This window comes from Sphaerodactylus townsendi, linkage group LG09, assembly GCF_021028975.2.
Source record: "Sphaerodactylus townsendi isolate TG3544 linkage group LG09, MPM_Stown_v2.3, whole genome shotgun sequence".
Lineage (NCBI taxonomy): Eukaryota > Metazoa > Chordata > Lepidosauria > Squamata > Sphaerodactylidae > Sphaerodactylus > Sphaerodactylus townsendi.
Window position 1 is genome coordinate 51,702,834 of NC_059433.1, and position 21,600 is coordinate 51,724,433.

A 21,600-nucleotide genomic window follows, 5' to 3' on the forward strand; every position below is an offset into this window, starting at 1 on the left:
CAGCTCAGAAACTCCATTTGAAATTAAGCATGTTTCTAACAGACTTTTTTTAAAAAAATTATATATATTTTTAAACATAATTGCAAGGTGGACAGAAGTTTTATAAACTTAATCCCAATCAACTTTCTGTGGGGTAGCCCTATCCAAAGGCACCTGAAAGCCCCCCATGGGGTTTGTAGGACTTCGTACAAGGGCTGACCAGGGTGCTGTGCTCCCAACCCTAAACCGGCGATCAAGATGTCAGAGCAGCCTTGCCACAGCCCTGACTTGTAGGTTGTGTGGAGGTGAGGCTGAAGGGCAGGCAGCCACCAGCATGTCTGCTGCTTCCAGGGTTAAATGCAAGGCTGTGCTGCTCCCACAAGTGCTTTTGCCCCTGCCCCCCTCACCCCAGATGGGGATGTTAGTCAGATTTCAGGCCTTGGTTTAGACTTTACAGATTTTAGAGATTTTCTGATCAAATTACTTGTGTACGATTCAGATATTTGAATGAGTTTCAGTGGATTTCAGCCATCACTGTTTATCATCTTCTTAGTTGTCCTGTCTCATTAACTAGCTCTCCTTACAAGAATAATGAAGTAGAGCAGAACAAATTGCTGGCTAGGGCTGCTCCGGTTTTTTTGAAAGGCAAAGGGTAAGTTTAAAAAGATGTGCTGACAGCTTGCACTAACACAACTAATGCCTTTTCCCCTGAATACACTGTGCATTCTACAACATGAATCAAGTGCAGAATTTTAATTCCCTCTTAATTTTCTCATCACCCGGCTGAAGCACAAGTAAAAAAAACCCATATAAAATATATTAGCAATTCCTGATGTCTCAGAATGACATCTCAAAATACATTTCTACATTTCAGTGCAGCTTTGTATATGCAAAGTTAGTACGTTGTGCTTCAATCCTAAGGGTGAATTTACACCTGTAGATAAATTATGGTCCTATAACTCTACAGGTGGGCAATATTTGATTCATCCTTAACAATAGAACCTCCTTGTCAAGAACAACCGGCATATCACTGAGAGGCTTCTCACTTAGCTTTCTCCCTGATTGCCTAAGTGCATAGATATTTGTTTTTTACATGGGGATTTCAGGCATCGATCTGAAATGGTATGGTGTAACATGCAATTTATTTGCATCTGTAGATTGATTAACATCAAACGAATTTCAAACGAATTTATTTCCAAATAAGCATGCAAAGGATGTCAGAGAAAATAAGCAACTTCTGAATGCTATTTTAAAAAAAACAATTATACCTGACAGCACTAATCTAAGGCCATATCCTGCATGGTCCTTGACCACCTGTGTTTCCTTAGATGATCTTAGGTGCCTTGTATCCTCCAGCAAGCTAACTGTCCTGTCGGCTCAGTTTCTTAATTGCTCTGCGATGGAATTGATAAGAATTTCAGCATTTCTTTTAAAAGAACATTTTACTGCTCATTTATAAATTCCCATTTCACACTCTTACTTGCTCCTGCTTTCTCTGTTTATTTCTCTTTGTCTGTCCGGACTACACCCTTTCCCCCCCAACCCTGTTTCAGGTTACAGTATAGCCTCGATGTTGCAGACAGGCTGGCTGATGAACATGTTCTCATTGGGTTGTATGTCAACATGCTCCAGAACAACCCCTCACGGTTAGTGCAGGCTGGGTGCCTTGGTGGGATCTTTAGAGGAGGGACATTTGCCTGGTGAAGCCGGGTCTGAGCAGTGTGCAGTTCCTAAAAGATGGAGCAGAGACTCAGTTGACAAGGTAGATCCATTTGATTTCAACAGTGTGAAATAACTTCTGTGAACAACTGCCTGGTTTGGAAATATTACTCTGCACATAGATTTATATCCAGTTTTAAAAGGTAGACATCGGTGTAATTATAAATCTTGCACATGCTAATTCATTTATCCCAGTAACAGATGGAAGAAAACACAACAAAGCACATGCACCAGTTTAAGGCACTTCAGATGTCACAGGTATTCCAAACCGAAGTAATTTCTGGGTGAAATTCATGTGAAAATTCCCAAATGTGAATATCATGGGCACATTATTTCACTATATGGATGAATGTACGGAAAGTACAAACAATCACTGCTCACCCTTACATATTAAATGGTTGCTGAAAAATTAATGTGTCAGATACGATGATCTACATGAAGCTTTTCTGCTGTTATCTGCATGAAAGTATTGTCTGACCAGTCAAAAATCTACAATACAATTAGAACATGCTAGAGTAATTAGGTAATCTTAGGACTCTGCTTCTGCTGGTGGTTGTTACTAATCACTGTTTATACTGTGCTTTTAATGTGCATATTGCTTTCTGACATTTCATTGGCTGTTCTAAAAAAAATTGTGAAATGCATTACGTGCACAAGGATGTTCAGTGATTTCATGGCTGAACAGACTCTGAGCCCAAATCTCTCCTGTCCTGTTCTCTACTTATTTGGAAACACTGCCTCTCCATTGCAAAGGTGTAATGATAGCAGGAAGCAATTTGAAAGTCAGGGATAAACCAAGGCTAAATAAAATAAGGACTTGCATTTGCCTATTCTGCTCCTAGTGTACAGGAAGGCATACCACTGGTCTCAAAGGCAGTTAGTTGATCAGAGGTGAATGCTTTGGTTTATCATATAGAATCCTACAGTATGACAAGGGTAAGCCATTATATTCATGAGATTTTTTAGAACACAGGATCAGGACTGAACATTTTAAAGGCTGATTTGCTCCAGTATGTTTTTATTGTCATGTTTTTTAAAAAGATAGCTGCTTCCGATGACCACGCGCCCAGAGAACTGTGTTGTGCCAATAACATGTACAATACACTCCAGTTTGTCTTATCCACCAGGGGAACGTCCTAGCTAGAGCTTGTGCTTTCAGCAAGATGTATTCCTTCACCTTCAGTTGTTCTTGATGCTACTAAAATGCAAGTCTGGTTACTCCCATTTATTCCTGTAAATTTGTGCTGATACATTTAAACTTGAATCCACATGTTCAGCAGAAATAAACCATATAACGCAATCAGCCCTTAATCTAATGCTTCTGAAAGATGGCTGGGTGAATGAACCTTCACGGTTCAAATAACTGAAACAATGTGTAGTACAAGACATCTGATTACTGGCTTTAAAAGACTTCAGCTTAATGTCTTTGATTAAAAAGAGCATCAGTCATTTACACAGACTACTTTCCTGACGGCAAAATCAGCTAGCAGGACTAACCATCTTAACTGTGCATTACTTAAGGCAGTCTCTTCCTCCTCTGTTAGTAAAGAAGGGCATGGTTATGAATGTTAAAAATGTAGAGACTGCAAAGGAATCTGGTGCCCTTGAATGTTATGTGGCTATTTTTACAGGGTTCTGTCACTATCCCCAGATGGACATTAGACTCAGTGATTTAGTATTTGATTGATGGGTGCTTTCTAGCCAGTACTGCATACTACACAGTCCCAGACATTGCCAAGGGTCTGCCATGCCATTGGAGATATGAAAGAAAAGACTTAACTGCTGTTTACAAACTTACTGATATTAGGACCAAGAGGCAATGAACTGGAAATTTCAGGAAGACAAATTTAGATGAAAACCAAAACGGTGATAAGTGTAAGATCAGCCAAGCAATGGGATAATGGATCCTAAAAAGGTTTGGAAACTCCTTCCTCAGACAGCTTCAAGTAAAGGCAGAATGAAAACTGTAGCTTCATCCAAAGCAGATATTAATTTCCTGTTCATTAAAGAACTGTTAAGAGAAAAGTATGGCTGAACTACACTAATTGGTCACAAAAGCTAATAGCACTGTTAGCTTTTTTATGTACCAAGCACTACAGTCTTCATGGTGTAGGAAGTGTCAAAATGTTTGGTCTCTGAAATGGACAGCTGATGGAGAAAAATAGTCTGGTTCATTCATGAAACAGCATCGTGGACTTTAGAACCTACCAGGTGACACTTATCCCACCATAGAGATAAGCATTGTCACTTACTAAAATTGGTGTATCAATCTATTGGTAAAGGCGCAGCTCCAGTGGCCAACTGAGAAGCTGACAGCTCTTGGACTGACGAATGTCCAGATAAATTACTGCTATTTATACTAGGCAGCACTGAAATGGAACACAAATTTAAGTAAGATATTTCAATAAATGAAATGGAGGCATGCAGGTTATAATATATTTTATTAAAAATTATGCAAATTTAAGAAAATAAATACACTTTTCACTTCTATATTTATTGTTGACATTTGGAGATGGAGTTTAATTTCTTTTCAGATCAGAATGGCTTATTGTTGCTGAAATGTTGGTGGGTATTTTGTTTCCCTCGAGGTTGTGATATGATTCATTTTCTTGAACCATATGACTAGACAGTTTCCATTAACACCATAAGCTAATCTCAGTAGATTCATTGACTAAGAAATAAAGTGTCATTATCCTTCCTTCTTTCATTATATCTTGATATATCAGAACAATTATTGATAACTTCTGGCCGCAACTAATGTATCCAAGGAGAATTTCACTAATATAATAGTAAAGTCATGATGTCTTATCTAGAGGATCATCTAATGCAGGTCTCAACTAAAGTCATATCTCATCTGGAGGAGACAACACATAAGGTAGATCTAGCATTCCATTCGGTCCCATGACCTAGCTACAAGGATCATGGATAGTGGGCTATTATTCCCATAGCAAGTATCAGACAAGGGGGTGAAAAGGTTTAGCCCTGCAAGATTAGCTCTCCATTTAAACAGTGTTGTTGAGATGCCTAATTTTCTTGTGTATTTAAGTAAATAGCTGCCATGTACTGCAGTGATGAAAAGTAAATATTGGCATTAGGGGATAATGTTGGGGGGGGGGGATCTACCCTTCACTGAACAGTTCAGCTTCCATTGCCAGGGCCTTCATTAGGGTAACCATATATCTGTATGCCCAAAGGATAGGGAGAGGTGATGAACCCCAGTAGAATCCCAGCAATATATGGTACCATCTTCCTTTCTGCCACATCCTATAATTATGTATACTGGTATGTAGTTAAAAGCAATATGGTATAAACTGAAATGTGATTTCCAAGAGATTATCTGGAATGAATGCTTTGTTTGCATTCCTCCTAATGTACAGGGTCTTTCTCCGCACCTTTTACTCTGCTTCAGATTTTATACACAGACATTAAAACAGATTACTCTGGTCGGAAGAAAGGGCTATTTATCGCAAACTGAGTGGTGGTCAGTCCCAACATAATCTATGATAGCTTCTCTTAGTTGGAATTGCTTAAATTGGCTTAATTCTCATTAGAAGGAAATGTCTTGTGATATAGGAGACATGTGCAGAAGTTTGTCAGATCCATGTTCAGGAAGAAACCTTGCTGCCAGCTACACTGAAGCACTTTAGTTATCTTTAGAAGTTCCAAATATGATGTAACATTTGATAACAGGACAATATCATAGCAGTACAGGCTTATAGTTTACAGTGTTCATTAAGTCTAAATAGGAATTGTCCAGGATAAAGAATAGTTAATGACTCTTATGCAGGGCTGTATTCTTTATTTTTTAATCAATATATGGTCATTTAATTTATTTATATATCACCAGCTCGTCCATTTTTCTGATTTTCAAGGAATTGAGAGATAGTGTTAAAGATTAAATCAATTGTGGCTCTTTGTTAAAAGGAAAGACTAGTTTCAAAAAATTATTTTACTTTCCCTGTTACAGTAAAATTAAGAATAAAAAAAGAAGGTTGTTGAGAAATACATTATTAAAACACAGAATTACCATAAAGAAGATTTTGGGGTTTTCTAACTATAAGGGTGATTTCAAATACCTCTGGAAGAGGAAAGTAATATTACTAGCTTCAAAAATGGCAGAACTGTGAACAGGAATGTCTCAAAATACATTAAGAGTATGAGAACTTAAGAAGATTCCCGATGGATGAAACCAAGAGACTTTCTCTTTTCCACAGCAGCAACCCAGATGCTTCTGGGAAGCCCAAAATTAGGGTCTGAAGAAAGCAGCTCTCCAAGCTGCTGAACACAGACGTTCTAGTTAACTATTATGGCTAAAACCTTAGACCTATTCTTCATTAATTTGCCTTTGTCTCTCAAGCCATATGTCAATGACCATCACTATAACTTGTGGCTGCAAATCCAGAGGGCGCCATGTCTTTTGGACAGAGGGGCTGATGAAACTACAACTCCCAGATTCCTTCTCACTCAGCTGGTAACACTTTTTAAAGCTCTGAGATCCTTGCAGGGCTGTCTTATTCATTGCCTGAGCCAACTCTCAAGTCAGCAACAACCCCAGTGCCAGCCAGGACTGGACAGGCCACCTGGTGCACGCTGTTTGAGAGGGAGGGGAAGAGAAGAGAGAGTTGGAGTAGAGGCGGAAAGAGAAGGAGAGAGCTAGTATAAGTGGCCAGAAAGAGAGAACAAAACCTGGGGTAGGATGGCAGAAACCATGGAGAATAGAGAGTTGGGGTAGGAAGAGACAGCTGGAATAAGTGGACATAGAGAGCTGTGGTAGCAGGGCAGAAAGACAAAAAGAGAGCTGAACAGAATGTTAAAAAGAGAGCTGGAGTAGGGGGCTAGAAAGAGAGTTGGGTAGTGGGGCAAAAATAGAGAAGCTGGTTAGGCAAACTTCCCCCCTGCATTCGCAGAGTTGTACCCCAGCTTTGCAAAGGGGAGAGCCAGGCAGGATGCAAAGCTGGAATCCAACTTTGCAAATTGGGGGGGATGCCTATGGAGATGGGGAGAACTTTCCCCATCTTCTGAGTCACCCTGCTGCCCCCGCCCTTTGCAAAGCTGGGATCTAGCTTTGCAAATTGGGGGGTTGCCTAACCAGCTTCTCTATTTTTGCCTCGCTACCCTAACTCTCTTTCTGTCCCACCACCCCAGCTTTCTCTTTCTGCCCAATGACCCCAGCTCTATTTTTAACTTTCTGCCCTGCTACCCCAGCTCTCTCTTTCTCTGTCTTTCTGGTCCCCTACCCCAGTTTTCATTCTCTCTTTCTAGCCACCTATCTTAGTTCTGCCTTAGCTGGGATCTAGCTTTGCAAACGGGTAGGGTGCCTATGAAGATGAGGAGAACTCTGCTGCCCCTCCTTGGCAAAACTGGGATGTTTGTGGGAGCACAATTTCAGTGTTTGCACCAGGTGCCATTTGCTATAGATATGCCCCACCCACATCTATTACCCTGGAAAGATTAGTTTGCTAGAGCCCACTCTGCAGGTCTATTTTTTTTACATAGCAAGCTTTATTGCTAGTTCTATATAATACATTGTATAAAGATGTATTTCCTTTTGCCTGTCCTGAATCTTCTGCCAGTGAAAGACATTGGGTGATCCCAAGCAGTGGTGTTGAGAGGAAGAAATAATGTTTCCATTTTCTCTACACCATGCATAATTTTGTACTTCTCTTTCTTGTCATCCCCCTTCCAGTAGTCTTAATTTCTCTGACTTAAAAGGTTAAATAATGGTGTCCTCTTAGCATATATATTTATGGATCTTCCATTTTCTTGCCTTCTGCCCACAGTTTGATGGACAGTCCAAACCGTCTAGATGAAGAGCACAGACTGATCGCAAGGTATGCAGCAAGACTGGCAGCAGAGACTACTTCATCAGTAAGTGGTTTTATTAGGATGAGGTAAACCTGCTTCTTTTTCTGGTTGCTGAAATGTTGCCACATTCAAGGAAGTTCTATCTATTATAATAATGTAAGGGTACCTCCACCCCAGCATGTATTTGCTTACCACTAACGGATTATCTCTAAAAGGTAATTTTGCACCCACCTAGCAGTAAACACAATAGCTTCTTCTTAGTATATCAGATACGAGCCAGAATAGAACAATTAAAAATGCAAACAAGTGAGAGCTGGGATACATGTCCATTACCCCTTTTAGTAAAGAATGTGTGTATGCCTGTTGTTGTATTTTTGTTTGTTTAAAAAACAGACAGGAGTTCCAAATCTAATTTGGCCCTAAGGGAATTGGGACAATGAATGATAGAATTGGAAGGGCCATACAGGGCATTTAATGCAACCTCTTGCCCAATGCAAGATCATCCTAGAGCAGGGGTCTGCAACCTGCAGCTCTCCAGATGTTCATGGCCTACAATTCCCATTAGCCCTGGTGGGAATTGTAGTCCATGAACATTTGGAGAGCCGCAGGTTGCAGTCCCCTGTCCTAGAGCATCCTTGGCAAGTGTTCATCCAGCCATTGCTTTAAGACTGCTCATGAGATCACCACCTCCCTATGCAGCTGATTCCACTGCTTAACTAATCTTACTGTAAAAATATTTTCCTGACACTCACCTAGTACCTTTCCATCCTTAATTTAAACACATTATTACAAGTACTATCCTTTGCTGCCAATAGGAGCATCTTCTTGCCCTCTTCCATGGGACAGCCATTCAAATCATATCCTCCCTCAGCCTCCTCTTCTTCAGATTGAACATTCCCAAGTCCCTCAGCCTTTCCTCTTAGGGCTTGGTCTCCAGGCCCATGATCATCCTCATTGCTATCCTCCATATCAGGTATGTTCTGTCCACATCCTTTTTGAAGTGAGGCCTCCAGAACTGCATAAAATACTCCAGGTGCAACCTGACCAATGTAGTATATAGCAGAACTATGATATCTTGTAATTTGAATATTATCACTCTGTTGATACATCCCAAGACTGGAGTAGCTGTTTTTTGTGATTGCGTCACACTGACTGCTTATATTTAACTTAGAGCCCACCTGTACCCCAAGATCTTGTTCACACATCTCCTATCTCCCATCCAGTTTACATGCTTCTCATTTTTGTTATCCATATGTAGATCTCTGAACTTATCCATGTTGACTTGCATCTTGTTCACATCAGCTCACTTTTCCAGTACGTTCGGATTTCATTGGTGTTCACCACTCTTCCCAATTTGGTGTCTTATGAAAATGTAATGAGTAATCCTTCCCCTAGGTCCAGAACCAAGGGCATCTACCTCCAATCGGATGAAATATCATCGATCACTTTGGATGTGGCTCTCCAACTGGTTCTATATGCACCTAACTATCCTAGAGTCCAGTTTGCAGTCGTCCACCACTCTGCAGGTCTGGATTGGTCACAGTCCAGTGCTCTGCAGGTCTATGAGCATATAAAGAATGGTTGCACTTCAGTGTTGAGTGTTAGGAAGATGGTCTGCATACACAATGGAGGATTTTCACTGTATATAACGTGTACTTCTTAACTTCTATGGAGCTTCATGTGCATACTAAAATCCCCAGCACTTCATATAAAGCTCTGGATTATAATGAACATGTTAGGTTGTTAGTTGTTAGCCTATTACATTTGTAACTTTACCATCTTGATGTATGCTCACCAAACCAAAGCACTCCCTGCCCACCAACTGATTTCAGTAAAAAACCAAGCATATGCTCAGCTCCTCCAAGTGAAGTCATGGGGTTTAGTACTTTTAACTCCATCTGCATTATGCCCTTCATTATGCACTAAAAAACTTGAAATTTAATTCTGTACAGAGTTATTCTTGTTTAAGCCCAATGAAATCAATAGGATTATACTGGAACATCTTTACATGGAATTTAACTGTATATGTAATTTGTTTAAGATATGAATTTACACAGAATCCTACATTTCTTCTTATCTGAACTTGCTCTCTATTGCCTGTATAGTTCTGTGTTATATTATTTCCATTTATCCAAATCCTGGTTTAATTGCATTAATAAGGTTCTACAGTAAGATATTTTCATAAAATATGGTTGTAGATGTTAATATTTCCATGCCTCACAATGCTGTGCGCTAAAGAGGTGAACCTTTTTAAAATGTCCTTGTTCAGTAATGTCTATAGATTGATAGGTGGATTTAGCAGGAGAAAGAATTGTGACTTAACCTTATTCCTTAGTTCAAGTGCTGCAGATACCAAAGGCATGAATGCTGTGCGTTTCAATTAATGATCCTGGAAAGAAGAATAGTATGATGGCTCATTGTATTAACCACGGCTTTCATTTTCAATGCAAAGCAGTAGTTATCATTTTGTGAAAACCTCAAAGCAGAAGAATGATAGGCTGAGTATGTGCTGCACACTGTACAAAAGACAGTGAAGCAGAAACTTAATAAAAGTGCATAGAAAGGTATAAATAAGACTTGTGTCATTACGTTTTTCTTCCTGTCAGCATATATTGAACAAGAGGCATAAATGAAAGTTAAATGGAAAGAAGCTCCTGTTGACCCCGGCAAAGCATAATTCCACTGTGTGAGACCTGATTTGGCAACTTATGTCAGTGGGATTTCTTAATAGGGAAGTTGGTAAGCCTATTCCAGGGGTAGGGAACCTGCAGCTCTTCAGATGTTCAGGAACTACAATTCAGGAACTACAATACAGGAACTACATGGCCAATTGGCCATGCTGACAGAGGCTGATGGGAATTGTAGTTCCTGAACATCTGGAGAGCCGCAGGTTCCCTACTCCTGGCCTATTCCATCTAAATTGTGGCACCCCCTAGGTATGGCTCTAGTGTTACCTGAGGGGCACTGTACTGCCAAGCCCTCAAGGTTTGGCTGAGGCGGTAGAGGTGCCACTGACTTGAAAACAGGGTCTCTCAGTCCATCTTAGGTTAGTCTGGCATCACCAGGGTGAGTCCAGAGCCACCACAAGGTCTTGCCACTCAGCTCCCACCGTACTAGATCCTCTGTTCACCTAGCCTGTTTCAAGCAAAGGGGTAGATTTGCCAAGGGTATTTCTGTTCATTACAGCACACCTCAAAGGGTCATGAGGAAGCCTGTGTTTTCCTGGCCTCCCCTTTCTAGAAACATTGCCTGGTTAGCATTTGCCTCTTTAAAGTTGCAGCAAAAACAGAAGCAGTTGCTGCAGCAAAAATATCAGCAGAAGAGCTACACACAAAAATCATAAAGTAAGGCCTCTGCTGATGTTGACTTAGAAAAATGTCAATGTACATTTTTTTCTCTACCATCAACGAGGGTTTCATCTATGATGGCAGAACCTGTACAGCTGCACCATACGATGGGCATTACTGCTAGTTAGATACATTTGTATGATGTGAATATACTGAGTATTGTAATGACTTTGGCATCCTGTCTTTCAGCAACAGCAGCAACAGCAGCAGCAGCAACAGCAGAGAGGTGCTCCAGATATCTCGTTCTCCATTGATGCAAATAAGCAACAAAGACAGCTTATTGCAGAACTTGAAAATAAAAACAGGTAAGAATTTTCTAGTCCATATAATAGGTAAGTCTTGCAAAGACCAATATTATCAAGGCAAATTCAACAAAAATGGCGATGAATCAATCTGGAGACAACATACTTTCCAACGTGATAGTCCCTGTCTCTTCACACCCTACTTATAACCAAACAATTAATTATAGCTGCATCATTTTGTTCATTTAAACAGAGCTTTCAAATTGTTATAATTGGATTTTCAGTTAAGAATTTCAGTTAAACTTGGACATAGCATGGCCATAGTCCTTTGTGTATACACACACAGAGGCTTTTTCTGCACAGAAATGCAGAAAATGTGCTAATGTTTTGAAAAGAACCATTTTGGGTTTCTTGATCTGCATAGCGAGGAAAAATAAAGCATTTCAGGCAACAATGGTTCTTTCCTTTTTTAAAAAAAATACACCATCTTATCTTCAAAGCTTAAAAAAATTCACCATCTTATCTTCAAAGCTTAAAAAAATTCACCATCATATCTTCAAAATCTGCAACCTTGCATATCATGTCTACATAGCTTTGAAGATACTTCACATAAAATTTTAAAAAACAAATACATGATACCTTTGCACAGTCAGCAGGCAATGCTGACTTTATTAGGGTACAACAATGGCCCTTTCCCCACTTACCTTAAGCCCCGCGCTACTCTCCGCAAGTAGCGCGGGGTCCCACTGCACTCCCCACGTCAGGGGCGGCAACAGCGCAGCCGCCCCAACGCTGCCGCTCTTGCACCCGCTCAGCGCGCGGCATCCCTGGCGCTGGCGAAAACGGCGCCTTTGGATGACCCCGCGCAGAGCACGGGGTCGTGGGGACGCCCAGACGCGCGCTAGGGATGCCGCGCGCTCAGAGCAGCGCGCAGCGACAGCGGCAGCAGGAGAAGTGAGGAAAGGCCCAGTGACAGAAATGGTGGGCAGCTTCAATGCTAGATGAAGAAACGTTTGTAGGACACTTCAGCAAGTGGTGCACAGAATGGAGAAGTAGCAGGAAATGGCAGGTGGCAGGCAGTGGACAAATAAAAATGAAAACTTCAGAATCGGGAAGGAGAAATAAAACAAGTACTGATCTTTACCCAGAAAGCAAGGAACGGTTTGAAAATGTTTCAGGAAAAGAGATCATTATTTCAGCATTTTCAAATAAAACCGTGTGGGGCTGAAATAGAACATGATCAAAATGTTTGGGAGGGAAAGCTGTGCAGAACTCCCGCCCAAAACACTTCTATTTCCTTCCTCAAGACATTTTGTTTCTGTTGTGCAGAAATAGCCCGTGACAGCTCTTTGAACTGCATCAGAGTCCACTCCAGAGTTTGATTGCGCAGTCTTTTGGAAAGGAAGCCTCTAAAGTCTTACTGTGTGTATGAAGTTTCCACGTGTCTCCTGAATCCCAGCCTTTTGAATGAGGCTTTTATTCTGCCTCTAGCTTGATGCTGTGTATATGAAGTTCATTTCATGAAAATAACTGTCTTGTCTCTTTTTCTCCCTCTCCCCCCATAAGAGAAATCTTACAAGAGATTCACAGGCTACGACTTGAACATGAGCAGGCATCTCAGCCCACTCCAGAGAAGGCAGCCCAAAATCCTACTCTCCTGGCAGAACTCCGGCTCCTTAGGTAACATTAATATAATTAAATTTCATGGATAAGTAAACTTGTTTGTATAAATCATTATTTTGAAGAGAATAAAAAAAGGGGGGGTATTCCCATAGAAGAAGAATCCTATTTGTTTTATTGATATTTAAATAAACACATGGACTTGGATCCCATGGTACACCTCAATTAATGGAAGACATTGTCTCAGTGAAACAGAACTTATTTTCCTCTTCCTCCTACCACAGCCCAAAATGGTCTCCAATTGAAATGCTGCTTCTGGAGGACAGGGGCTGCCCAAGGTCTGGGGAAAGTGAGGAAAAACCCAAGAAAAATGCCTCCTGTAGAACTGATCCACAGGAACTTTTTCTGTCTTGACTGCTTCTTGGTTCAGATATGTAGTCTACATTTTTGTGAGTGCAGCTATGACCACGACCATGACCTGTGGAATATGGCTCCTTCAAAAATATCCTCTAAATCACTTTCCTTGATGGTACTGCAAAAATGCACCAAATACTGTACTTTCAGAAGCCACCATGGCCCAGATTTCTGGCAGCCCCAGAGAATCAGTTGATCTCAACTGCCAAAGTGCTGAAAGGCATCAGGAATCTTTTAGGTATGGCTTCCATATGTTCCCCTCCAGGAACTTCCATAAGTGGCCATGGGGAGAAATGAACCATTTTGATGTTATTTATCTGTTTGTGTGTGTGTGTGTGTGTGTGTGTGTGTGTGTGTGTGTGTGTGTGTGTGTGTGTGTGTGTGTGTGTTTTAATATACTGCCCACCCTCCAAAGGGCTCTGGGCGGTGTATGGGTGAGCTGTAGCTGCCTGTATGAAGAATAATACCCAATATCCATCAGAGATTAGGGTTTTACCGTGAATAAAGAGGAGAAGTGGGTGGCCAGCCCATTCCTCCCACTTACAAGGCTTCCCCCATCCAGTGGCCATGCTGCCAGGGTCAATCCCTTGTGATGTGGAAAGTTTGACACTGCTTATCCAGAGGCGTAGCTGGACCAAACTGCTCCCGGTGCACATTTTATATTTTCCGCCCCCCGTGGAACATTATATTTTCCGCCCCCCTTCCCACACTTACCTTAGTTTCTTTCCTTTTTGAGAACTTTTTCAGGCTGCAAAAGGCCTGTTCTCAGTAAAAACAGTCTGATGGGAACTATACTTCCCAGGAGACCTTGTGAGTCCCAAGGTCTCCTGGGAACTGTAGTTCCTCAGGGCGTTTTTACTGCGAACAGGCCTTTTGCAGCCTGAAAAAGTTCTCAAAAAGGAAAGGAACTAAGGTAAAAGGGGGAAGGGGGTGCTGCAGGGGGAGGGGGAAAGGGGGAGGGGCCTGGGGTGATTTTCCACACACCCCCAGGCATGCGCCCGGTACACGGCGCACCTCCCCGCCCCTTGTAGCTTCACCACTGTGCTTATTAGAATTCTGTCGAACCCCCACATAGAAATTTGGTGCAGGTCATTTCAGACAAGAAACCTCAAAGCTTTGACTGGGCAGACTGGACTCTCTTGGGGATCACTGAGACCTGAATTCTCACAGCAGCCCCACCAAAAGAATGTAATATTTGTGAAGATTTTTTTCGACCATGGGGGATTAAATTCAATGTCCATATCCTTTTTCAAAATTTCATGGAAGTTCAGAAACTTAGAGCTTAGCTTTAAATATATGAATACATAGAGCACTTTATGAGATTGCAGAGAGAATAGATGTAAAAACATGAAAACCTCAGGATCTTCAGAGTCTATAAACACTTCCTAATCAAGTGGTGATGGAAGGCTATGTCTTGCTTTTAGGTTTTGTCAATGTTGAGTTATTTTTAAACTTTTCTCCTATTCTGTCCAGTAAAAGCATGAAAATATTTCTTGATTTATTCTTTACAAAATTATTTTTAAAACCTCTGTTATCTCCTCTGGGCATTCCTAAGTACAAATGTTCTTAAATGATTGAGTCTGCCAATGTAAATTCCCCACACATAACCCACATTATTGATTTTTCTAATGGAAATGCTAAAAATCTCCCCCAGCCCAAAGATGTATGCTGAAGGGGAAAGGATTAACAAAGATACTGGCATATCCATAGTTCTCCCAAGGGAACCCTTCTCCTAACTAACAAAGTACTTGCCAGTAATACGCAGTTTGAGCTCAATGGGACAAGAAACAGAGCAAGATCAAAATAAATGAATTGTGCCCGTCTGGCTATCCTTGTGCAACCCCTTTTAGAAGATCATGCCTAAAATCTATTTTAATCATTCTTAGAAGACTGCAATTGATAGGGCAAGATTATTTAACTTTTAAAAAATGCCCAGTGATTATGTGGTTCTGACACTTCTACTTTGCTTAAAGATTTCTTCAGTTTTGCTTCACAGATTAAAAACATAATAGCTTTGTTCAAATTTCTTGACATTGAGTGTCCTTAGGGAGCTTTGTCAACAGAGATCTTCCCTCATTTTTAATTTGCTTTGACAGAGGAAGCAGTATCTGTCTTGCTTAGTGTGTTCAGAATAATAATCTCTAAATATTAGTTAAAAGGGTTTCTAATGAACCTTTGTGCAAGATTTGCAGCAAAATGAAAGCTAAATCCTCTGTACTGTAAAAGTACAACCACATGATAAGGTTGCCACTCTGGGCTGGGAAATTCCTGGAGATTTAGGAGTTGGAGCCTGAGGAGGATGGGGTTTAGGGAGGGGAGGGACTTCAGCAAGATATAATGCCATAGAGTCCACTCTTCAAAGCAGCCATTTTCTTCCTGGGAACTGATCTCTGTCATCTGGAGGTCTCTTGTATTTGGGAGATTTTTAGACCTCACCTGGCAGTTGGCAGCCCTAGTACTTCTACATGTCTCCTGTGGGCTACTGCCCAATTCTGCCACTTATTGTGTGTCTAGGTTTTCTAACATGCTCACAGAGTGCCTCAGCCTGCAGGGTTTCTCTAATGTCCAAGGAAAAGTGCACTCTAGTTGACTATCTTCCCCACTCACTGGGAATAGTGGCTTCATTTGATTCTTAGGGATTACTGTATATACTCGCATATAAATTGAATTTTTCAGCACATTTTTGTGCTGAAAAAGCCCCCCTCGACTTATACAGGTGTATTTTAAACAATATTTTTGGGTTTTTACTTTGTCAGGGGGTGCAGTTTTTAGGCTAGCAGCACCAAAATTTCAGGATATCATCAGGTAACATTCCTGATGATACCAGCCAGGTTTGGTGAAGTTTGATTCAGGGGGTCCAAAATTATGGATCCCCAAAGTGGGTGCCCCATCCCCCATCGTTTCCAATGGGAGCTAATAGTAGATGGGGTCACAATTTGAGGGTCCACAACTTTGGACCCCTTGAACCAAACTTCACTAAACCTGGGTGGTATCATCAGGATAATCTCTTGCTGATACCAGCCAGGTTTGGTGATGTTTGGTTCAGGGGATCCAAAGCTATGGATCCCCAAAGTGGGTGCTCCCATCCCCCATTGTTTCCAATGGAAGCTAATAGTAGATGGGGCTACCCTTTTGAGGGTCCATATCTTTGGACTCCTTGAACCAAACTTCACCAAGCCTGGGTGGTATCATCAGGAGGGTCTCCTAAAGATACTCTGAAATGTTGGTACTGCTAACATAAACATTCCTCCCCTGACAGGCACCCTCAAGTTTTTCCCAGATTATCCCTTTAAATCACCCCTCCCCTTCTGAGTGGATTTAAAGGGAGAATCAGGGCTTACAGAGCTAGTTTACTGTTTTTCTTTAAAATAAGTATTCAAAAACATTTAACCTACTGATGCTTCAATTAATGTAATTTTATTGGTATCTATTTTTATTTTTGAAATTTACCAGTAGCTGCTGTATTTCCCACCCTCGCCTTATACGCAAGTCAATAAGTTTTCCCAGGTTTTTTTGTGGTAAAATTAGGTGCCTTGACTTATATGCGGGTCAACTTATACACGAGTATATACGGTATTCCAATTCTGGTCAACTGAATTTCTCCCCCAAATTTGCTTTTACCTAACAATTTATTCTGTCTTCGGCCCCTTCCGCACACGCAAAATAATGCGTTTTCAAACCACTTTCACAACTGTTTGCAAGTGGATTTTGCCATTCCACACAGCTTCAAAGAGCACTGAAAGCAGTTTGAAAGTGCATTATTCTGCATGTGCGGAATGAGCCTTCATTTCAAAACTTGTGTGAATTTTCTCATTCTTTCAGCTACTCAAGTTGGATTTGATAAGCGTTGTGAATATACTGTGCTTTATTTGTAGTACTGTAATACATAAAATACAGCTGAACAAAGCATCTTAGTAGAGTATAAGATGGTACATTGATTATTGGTTGAATTCCGAATCATTTTCAAGGTGCTGGTGTTAACCTTTAAGGCCTTGCGCGGCCTGGGGCCTCCGTACCTGCGGGACCGTCTTGCCCCATATGTCCCTAATCGGCCCCTGCGTTCAGCAGAGGCCAATTTACTGGTGATCCCCAGCCCCTCAATGATGCAACTGGCCTCTACCCGGGCCAGAGCTTTTACAGCTCTGACCCCTGCCTGGTGGAACACTCTCCCTCCAGCTGTGCAGGCCCTGCGGGATCTTAATGAGTTCCGCAGGGCCTGCAAGACCGAGCTGTTCCACCGGGTCTTTGGGGAGGCTGGCCGCTGATGGCCCCCCCAAAAAACATCAGTGGATCCTGCCACCCCCTCCCCCCCCCTTTTAGGGCATTTGATAGTAGATCGCCATCTGTTATGTTTGGTATTTGGAAGCTGCATTTTAATGGGGTTTGGTTTTTAATGTGTATAGAGCCATAATTATTTATTTAACTAACTCTGGTATTTATTGATTTATTTTGTGCTCTATTCGTATATCTTGTTGTTCACCGCCCTGAGGGGCGGTATACAAGCATAATAAATAATAATAATAATAATAAATACTATGTATTGTAGCATACAGACTCTGTTCTGCTTCATCTATTAAATAAGCTGCAGATCAAACCATGGTGAGAGGGGGCTGTTTTCAATGGTGTCTCTACCTATCCTGCCAAGCCTTGGAGTGGCCTAGCAGTGCAGTGCCAAGATGGGGTGCCAATCTCTTCATTGAGTCAGTATCACCCATAAGGGAAGAAAACCTGTCTGGACTAGGGCTTGCCAACATCAGCCTTGCAAAATAACCTGCCTCACTCTCTTCCTAAAGGGAGGAAGGAAGAGGCAATCCTCAGTTTGGGAAAGATAGTTCCCATCTCCAGCCCTGGTCTACATGACTCTGTGAAACAAATTTTGTTGCCAACTTGAACAGTTGGACTCCTGACATTTTTAATAACTGATGTTTCTAAATGTGTGTTTCTGTTAATATTAAATTTTGATACCAGGTGGTTTAATGTCGGTTAGAGATTTAGTTTTACTCTAATTATAATGTGTATGTACAGTTTAATGGTTCTTTGAATTATTGTTTCTAGTCTCTCTAAGCCTCTTAGTATGGGATAAAACTATCTTAAATAAATATTTATATTGACCAAATGATACACAGTCCAGCAAAATAAACTGGAGCAATATTTATCCATGGAAAATGTTCCAGTGTAGGAAATCCTGTGTAGATGGTCTTATGAGAGTTAGCAAGCTTTGACTTTTCACTGTGTGTAGATAGATGCACTGCAAAGAGATTCAGTGTCTAATCTTAAATGTATATTTGATAGACAGAGGAAGGATGAGTTGGAACAGAGGATGTCTGCTCTACAGGAAAGCCGGAGAGAGCTCATGGTTCAGTTAGAAGGCCTCATGAAATTGCTCAAGGTAAGATATTCCAATTTTATGTTAAAGACAGCATAAATAGTGGAAAGGTAGATGGCATAATTGGCCCAAGTGGTGGTGGCGAGAAAGAGAATGTTGTTGTTGGATAAACAGCCTGGGCAGTTCCTCCCATGGATGTCTGTGGTAAGAAATTGTTCCTCATTTATGTCTTTGTTACCCTTAGAACTATTGCAGCTTGTAACCAGCTGTGAAGTAGGAGCAAAAACTGGACAAGTACCCCATCCCAAGGCCCACACAGGCCCCACTCCCACAAAGGAGGAAAGACAAAGACCCAGGCAGGCCTACACCTTATGTGGTTTGATCGGGTTGGCCCAGGCGTGGCCAACTGCTTCCTATGCCTGGCTCTGATTGGCTGGGCGCATCCATGCACCACCTTCCCAGAACTATGTCGATTTACCTGGGACAGACACCAGTTCACCCAGGACAAGCATCACTTTCCACAGGCCATGCAAAACCCTTCTACCCTGGTCTGGACCAACCCAAGTTGAGGCAGTCTATCAACCCATCCAGAAATTCTCCTGTGGCTATAGTGACCAGTGTGTCCTGCTTGTAACATGATCCTTTTTATTTAAACAATGATAAGGGAGATAAGAGTCAAACAGCCTTTTCTCCACATAATAAACTGTTTTCTTGTTGCTTTCAGATATTAAGTAGCTGCATAGCCATATACTTTATTTTATGCATCTTCACACTAACGTCTTCACCATGAATGATCTGAAAAGTGACAAATATATAAATGTTCACATGGTTGACAACAGAGTAATGAAGCTGAAAAATATGAGTTCAGTTATTAGGAGCTTTATTGCATAATGTGCAGTTCTAGCATAGTCTCACTGATTTTAACACAGATGCACCCCCTTATAACAGGTGATAAATTTGCCCACTGTTCTCTTTTCTTCATAACTATTTCTACTTGTCAAGGTGCCTCGTTGGGGTTTGTGTAGAATTTTAGCAGTGCTTGTGAACTATCTTTTCTGCTTTAGGAACTGGTATTTAGGTTGTGTTTAGATCCAGCATCATTAGGACCTGGGAGATTTGGTCCATAGTCCTGAATTTAGGTACACTATGTAACGGGCATGCGTGATGCTATACAGCCACACCAGTTGTTTCACATAGACAATAAAAACATAAGAAGTCTGTTGGATCAGATTATCTGTTCTAGCACTTTGTTTGCAACAGTGGCCATCCAGCTGGCTCTGGAACTTGAGAGGCAACTGTTCCCTGCTCTGATGGTCTCCCCCCCCCCCCCCAACTGCTATTATGATGTGTACTGCCATGAAGTCAAAGGTTTTGTTTTAAAGACAGCGGATAGCAACATCTTTTTTTGCCTGCTTTGTAGATTCACTCATCTTTTACTTTAAACTTAGATTAACCTGACTCTTAACAGTCCAATCTCTCTTTAGGAAGAAGAACTGAAGCAGGGAGTAAGTTATTTGCTCTGTAGATGTCACTAACTCTTATAGAGTATGGGTGCTGTGCTACATCTGCTTGAAATGCGTGTTCATGCTCGAGATCAATAAATAACACTACCTTGCAAGCCTTTAACCTTTTATCATCTGAGTTAAAGTACTTTACACAGTCAGCTAATTGAGATTTATAGTTCTCTTGAGAGGTCAGTAATAAATGTAAGAGATTTCCTTGGCTCACTACTGATATACGGTCACCTTTGACATGAAGAACTGTAACTCTTTAACACTGTTTAGTACAAGCTGTCAATGGTGTATGGACATGAGCAGCTTCCCACAAATTTGAAAGTGCAGAGATAACGGAGGTAGGTGAAATGTAACTAGTTGAGTTGAAATGTCTCCTGAGCAATAACCTAGGAAAGTCCTGTGGGCTGTTATAAAAATAACTATCTGTTGTTTTCAAGCAGTTACGGAGGGGGACTTTGGAGATAATTTTCTTTATGTCTTTTTATTAGACAAAAGGATAGACCGATAAAAAGAGCTCATACAACAACAGCTAAAGTATTATCACATCAATGAACAATTTCTATGCAAAGGCATAATCAACCATAGGCTACATCCTAACTCTGCAAGTCTATACACTGACTACATCAAAGTGAGAAGATAATTTTCAACAGATACATCCAAGTTAATAATTCAGAATGTTTCAAAACTAACTTCAGCATTTTAGTTTTTAAATGCACTATGTAGGGCTGAATTGTCTGTTTGTACATGCAAAAGCAACATTGAAATCAGTAGTTGAATATGACCTGTTGCTTACTACTGTCATTTTCTTAAGAAATGCTGAGTGGGATTTCTTGTTAGGAAGAAGATATAGCAGTAGGCCTAGGCCGAATGTAAGACACAGGGTGAGATGTGGATATGCTCGCTCTCTGTCTGACCTGTGGCCTTTCCTGAGGGATGCAGGTTGTGTGGTAGGGATTCCTTACTCTGCTCCAAGGCTGTTGTTGAAGAACACAATTTGCTACTCTCCGAGATTATCTTGGAGGACAAGCCATCGACCTTGCATGTGTCATGGAAACCTGGGTGAGAGAGGGGCAGACAATTGTTCTCAATAACCTCACCCCGAATGGTACTGTGGCAGTCCAACATCCTCAGACACAGGGCCGGGGGAGTGGCATGGCAATTTTAGTTCATGATACTATTCCCTTTAGGACGTTCCCTGTGCCAGCAATGGTTGGCATGGAGTGTTTGGGCCTTCACTGGGACTACCCTGAGAGGTTGGCTGTTCTGTTAGTTTACCGGTCGCCTAGCACACTGGCTCTTGGAGGTCGTCTCAAAGTGGGCGTTGTGGCACCCCAACCTGATTGTGTTAGGTGATTTCAATGTCCATGCCGATTCTGTCTCCTCTTTAGTAGTTGCTGATCTAGTGTCATCCATGGCGACGCTAGACCTCTCTCTTGTTAACACCGGGGGTCCCACTCATCAGGGAGACCACACTCTGGATCTGATCTTCACGGCAGGAGTGCATGGAGTCTTGTCCTCTATTGATAGAGTGTCATGGTCTGACCACTACATTCTAAAGGCCCGAATTGCTACTGCTGTGCCCCCTGTCTAGGCGACGGGCGTATTTGGGCCCAGCTGCAGAGACTAATGGACCC

At 41.5% G+C, this 21,600-nt stretch overlaps 1 protein-coding gene across 28 annotated transcripts in view; it reads left to right on the forward strand.

The window, feature by feature from the left end:
- Positions 1-21,600, forward strand: part of DTNA (dystrobrevin alpha) — a 233,861-nt gene that overhangs the window by 192,980 nt on the left and 19,281 nt on the right. For 13 of the 28 annotated variants that reach the window (XM_048507242.1, XM_048507244.1, XM_048507245.1 and 10 more), the window contains 6 exons: positions 1,533-1,625; positions 7,479-7,566; positions 11,040-11,155; positions 12,659-12,772; positions 18,419-18,515; positions 19,937-19,957. In XM_048507242.1, coding sequence (XP_048363199.1) covers positions 1,533-1,625; positions 7,479-7,566; positions 11,040-11,155; positions 12,659-12,772; positions 18,419-18,515; positions 19,937-19,957 — 529 coding nt within the window. Of the gene's footprint in view, positions 1-553; positions 632-1,532; positions 1,626-7,478; positions 7,567-11,039; positions 11,156-12,658; positions 12,773-18,418; positions 18,516-19,936; positions 19,958-21,600 lie in introns of all 28 variants that reach the window. The other 15 variants (XM_048507255.1, XM_048507240.1, XM_048507241.1 and 12 more) reach the window with 5 other exon arrangements.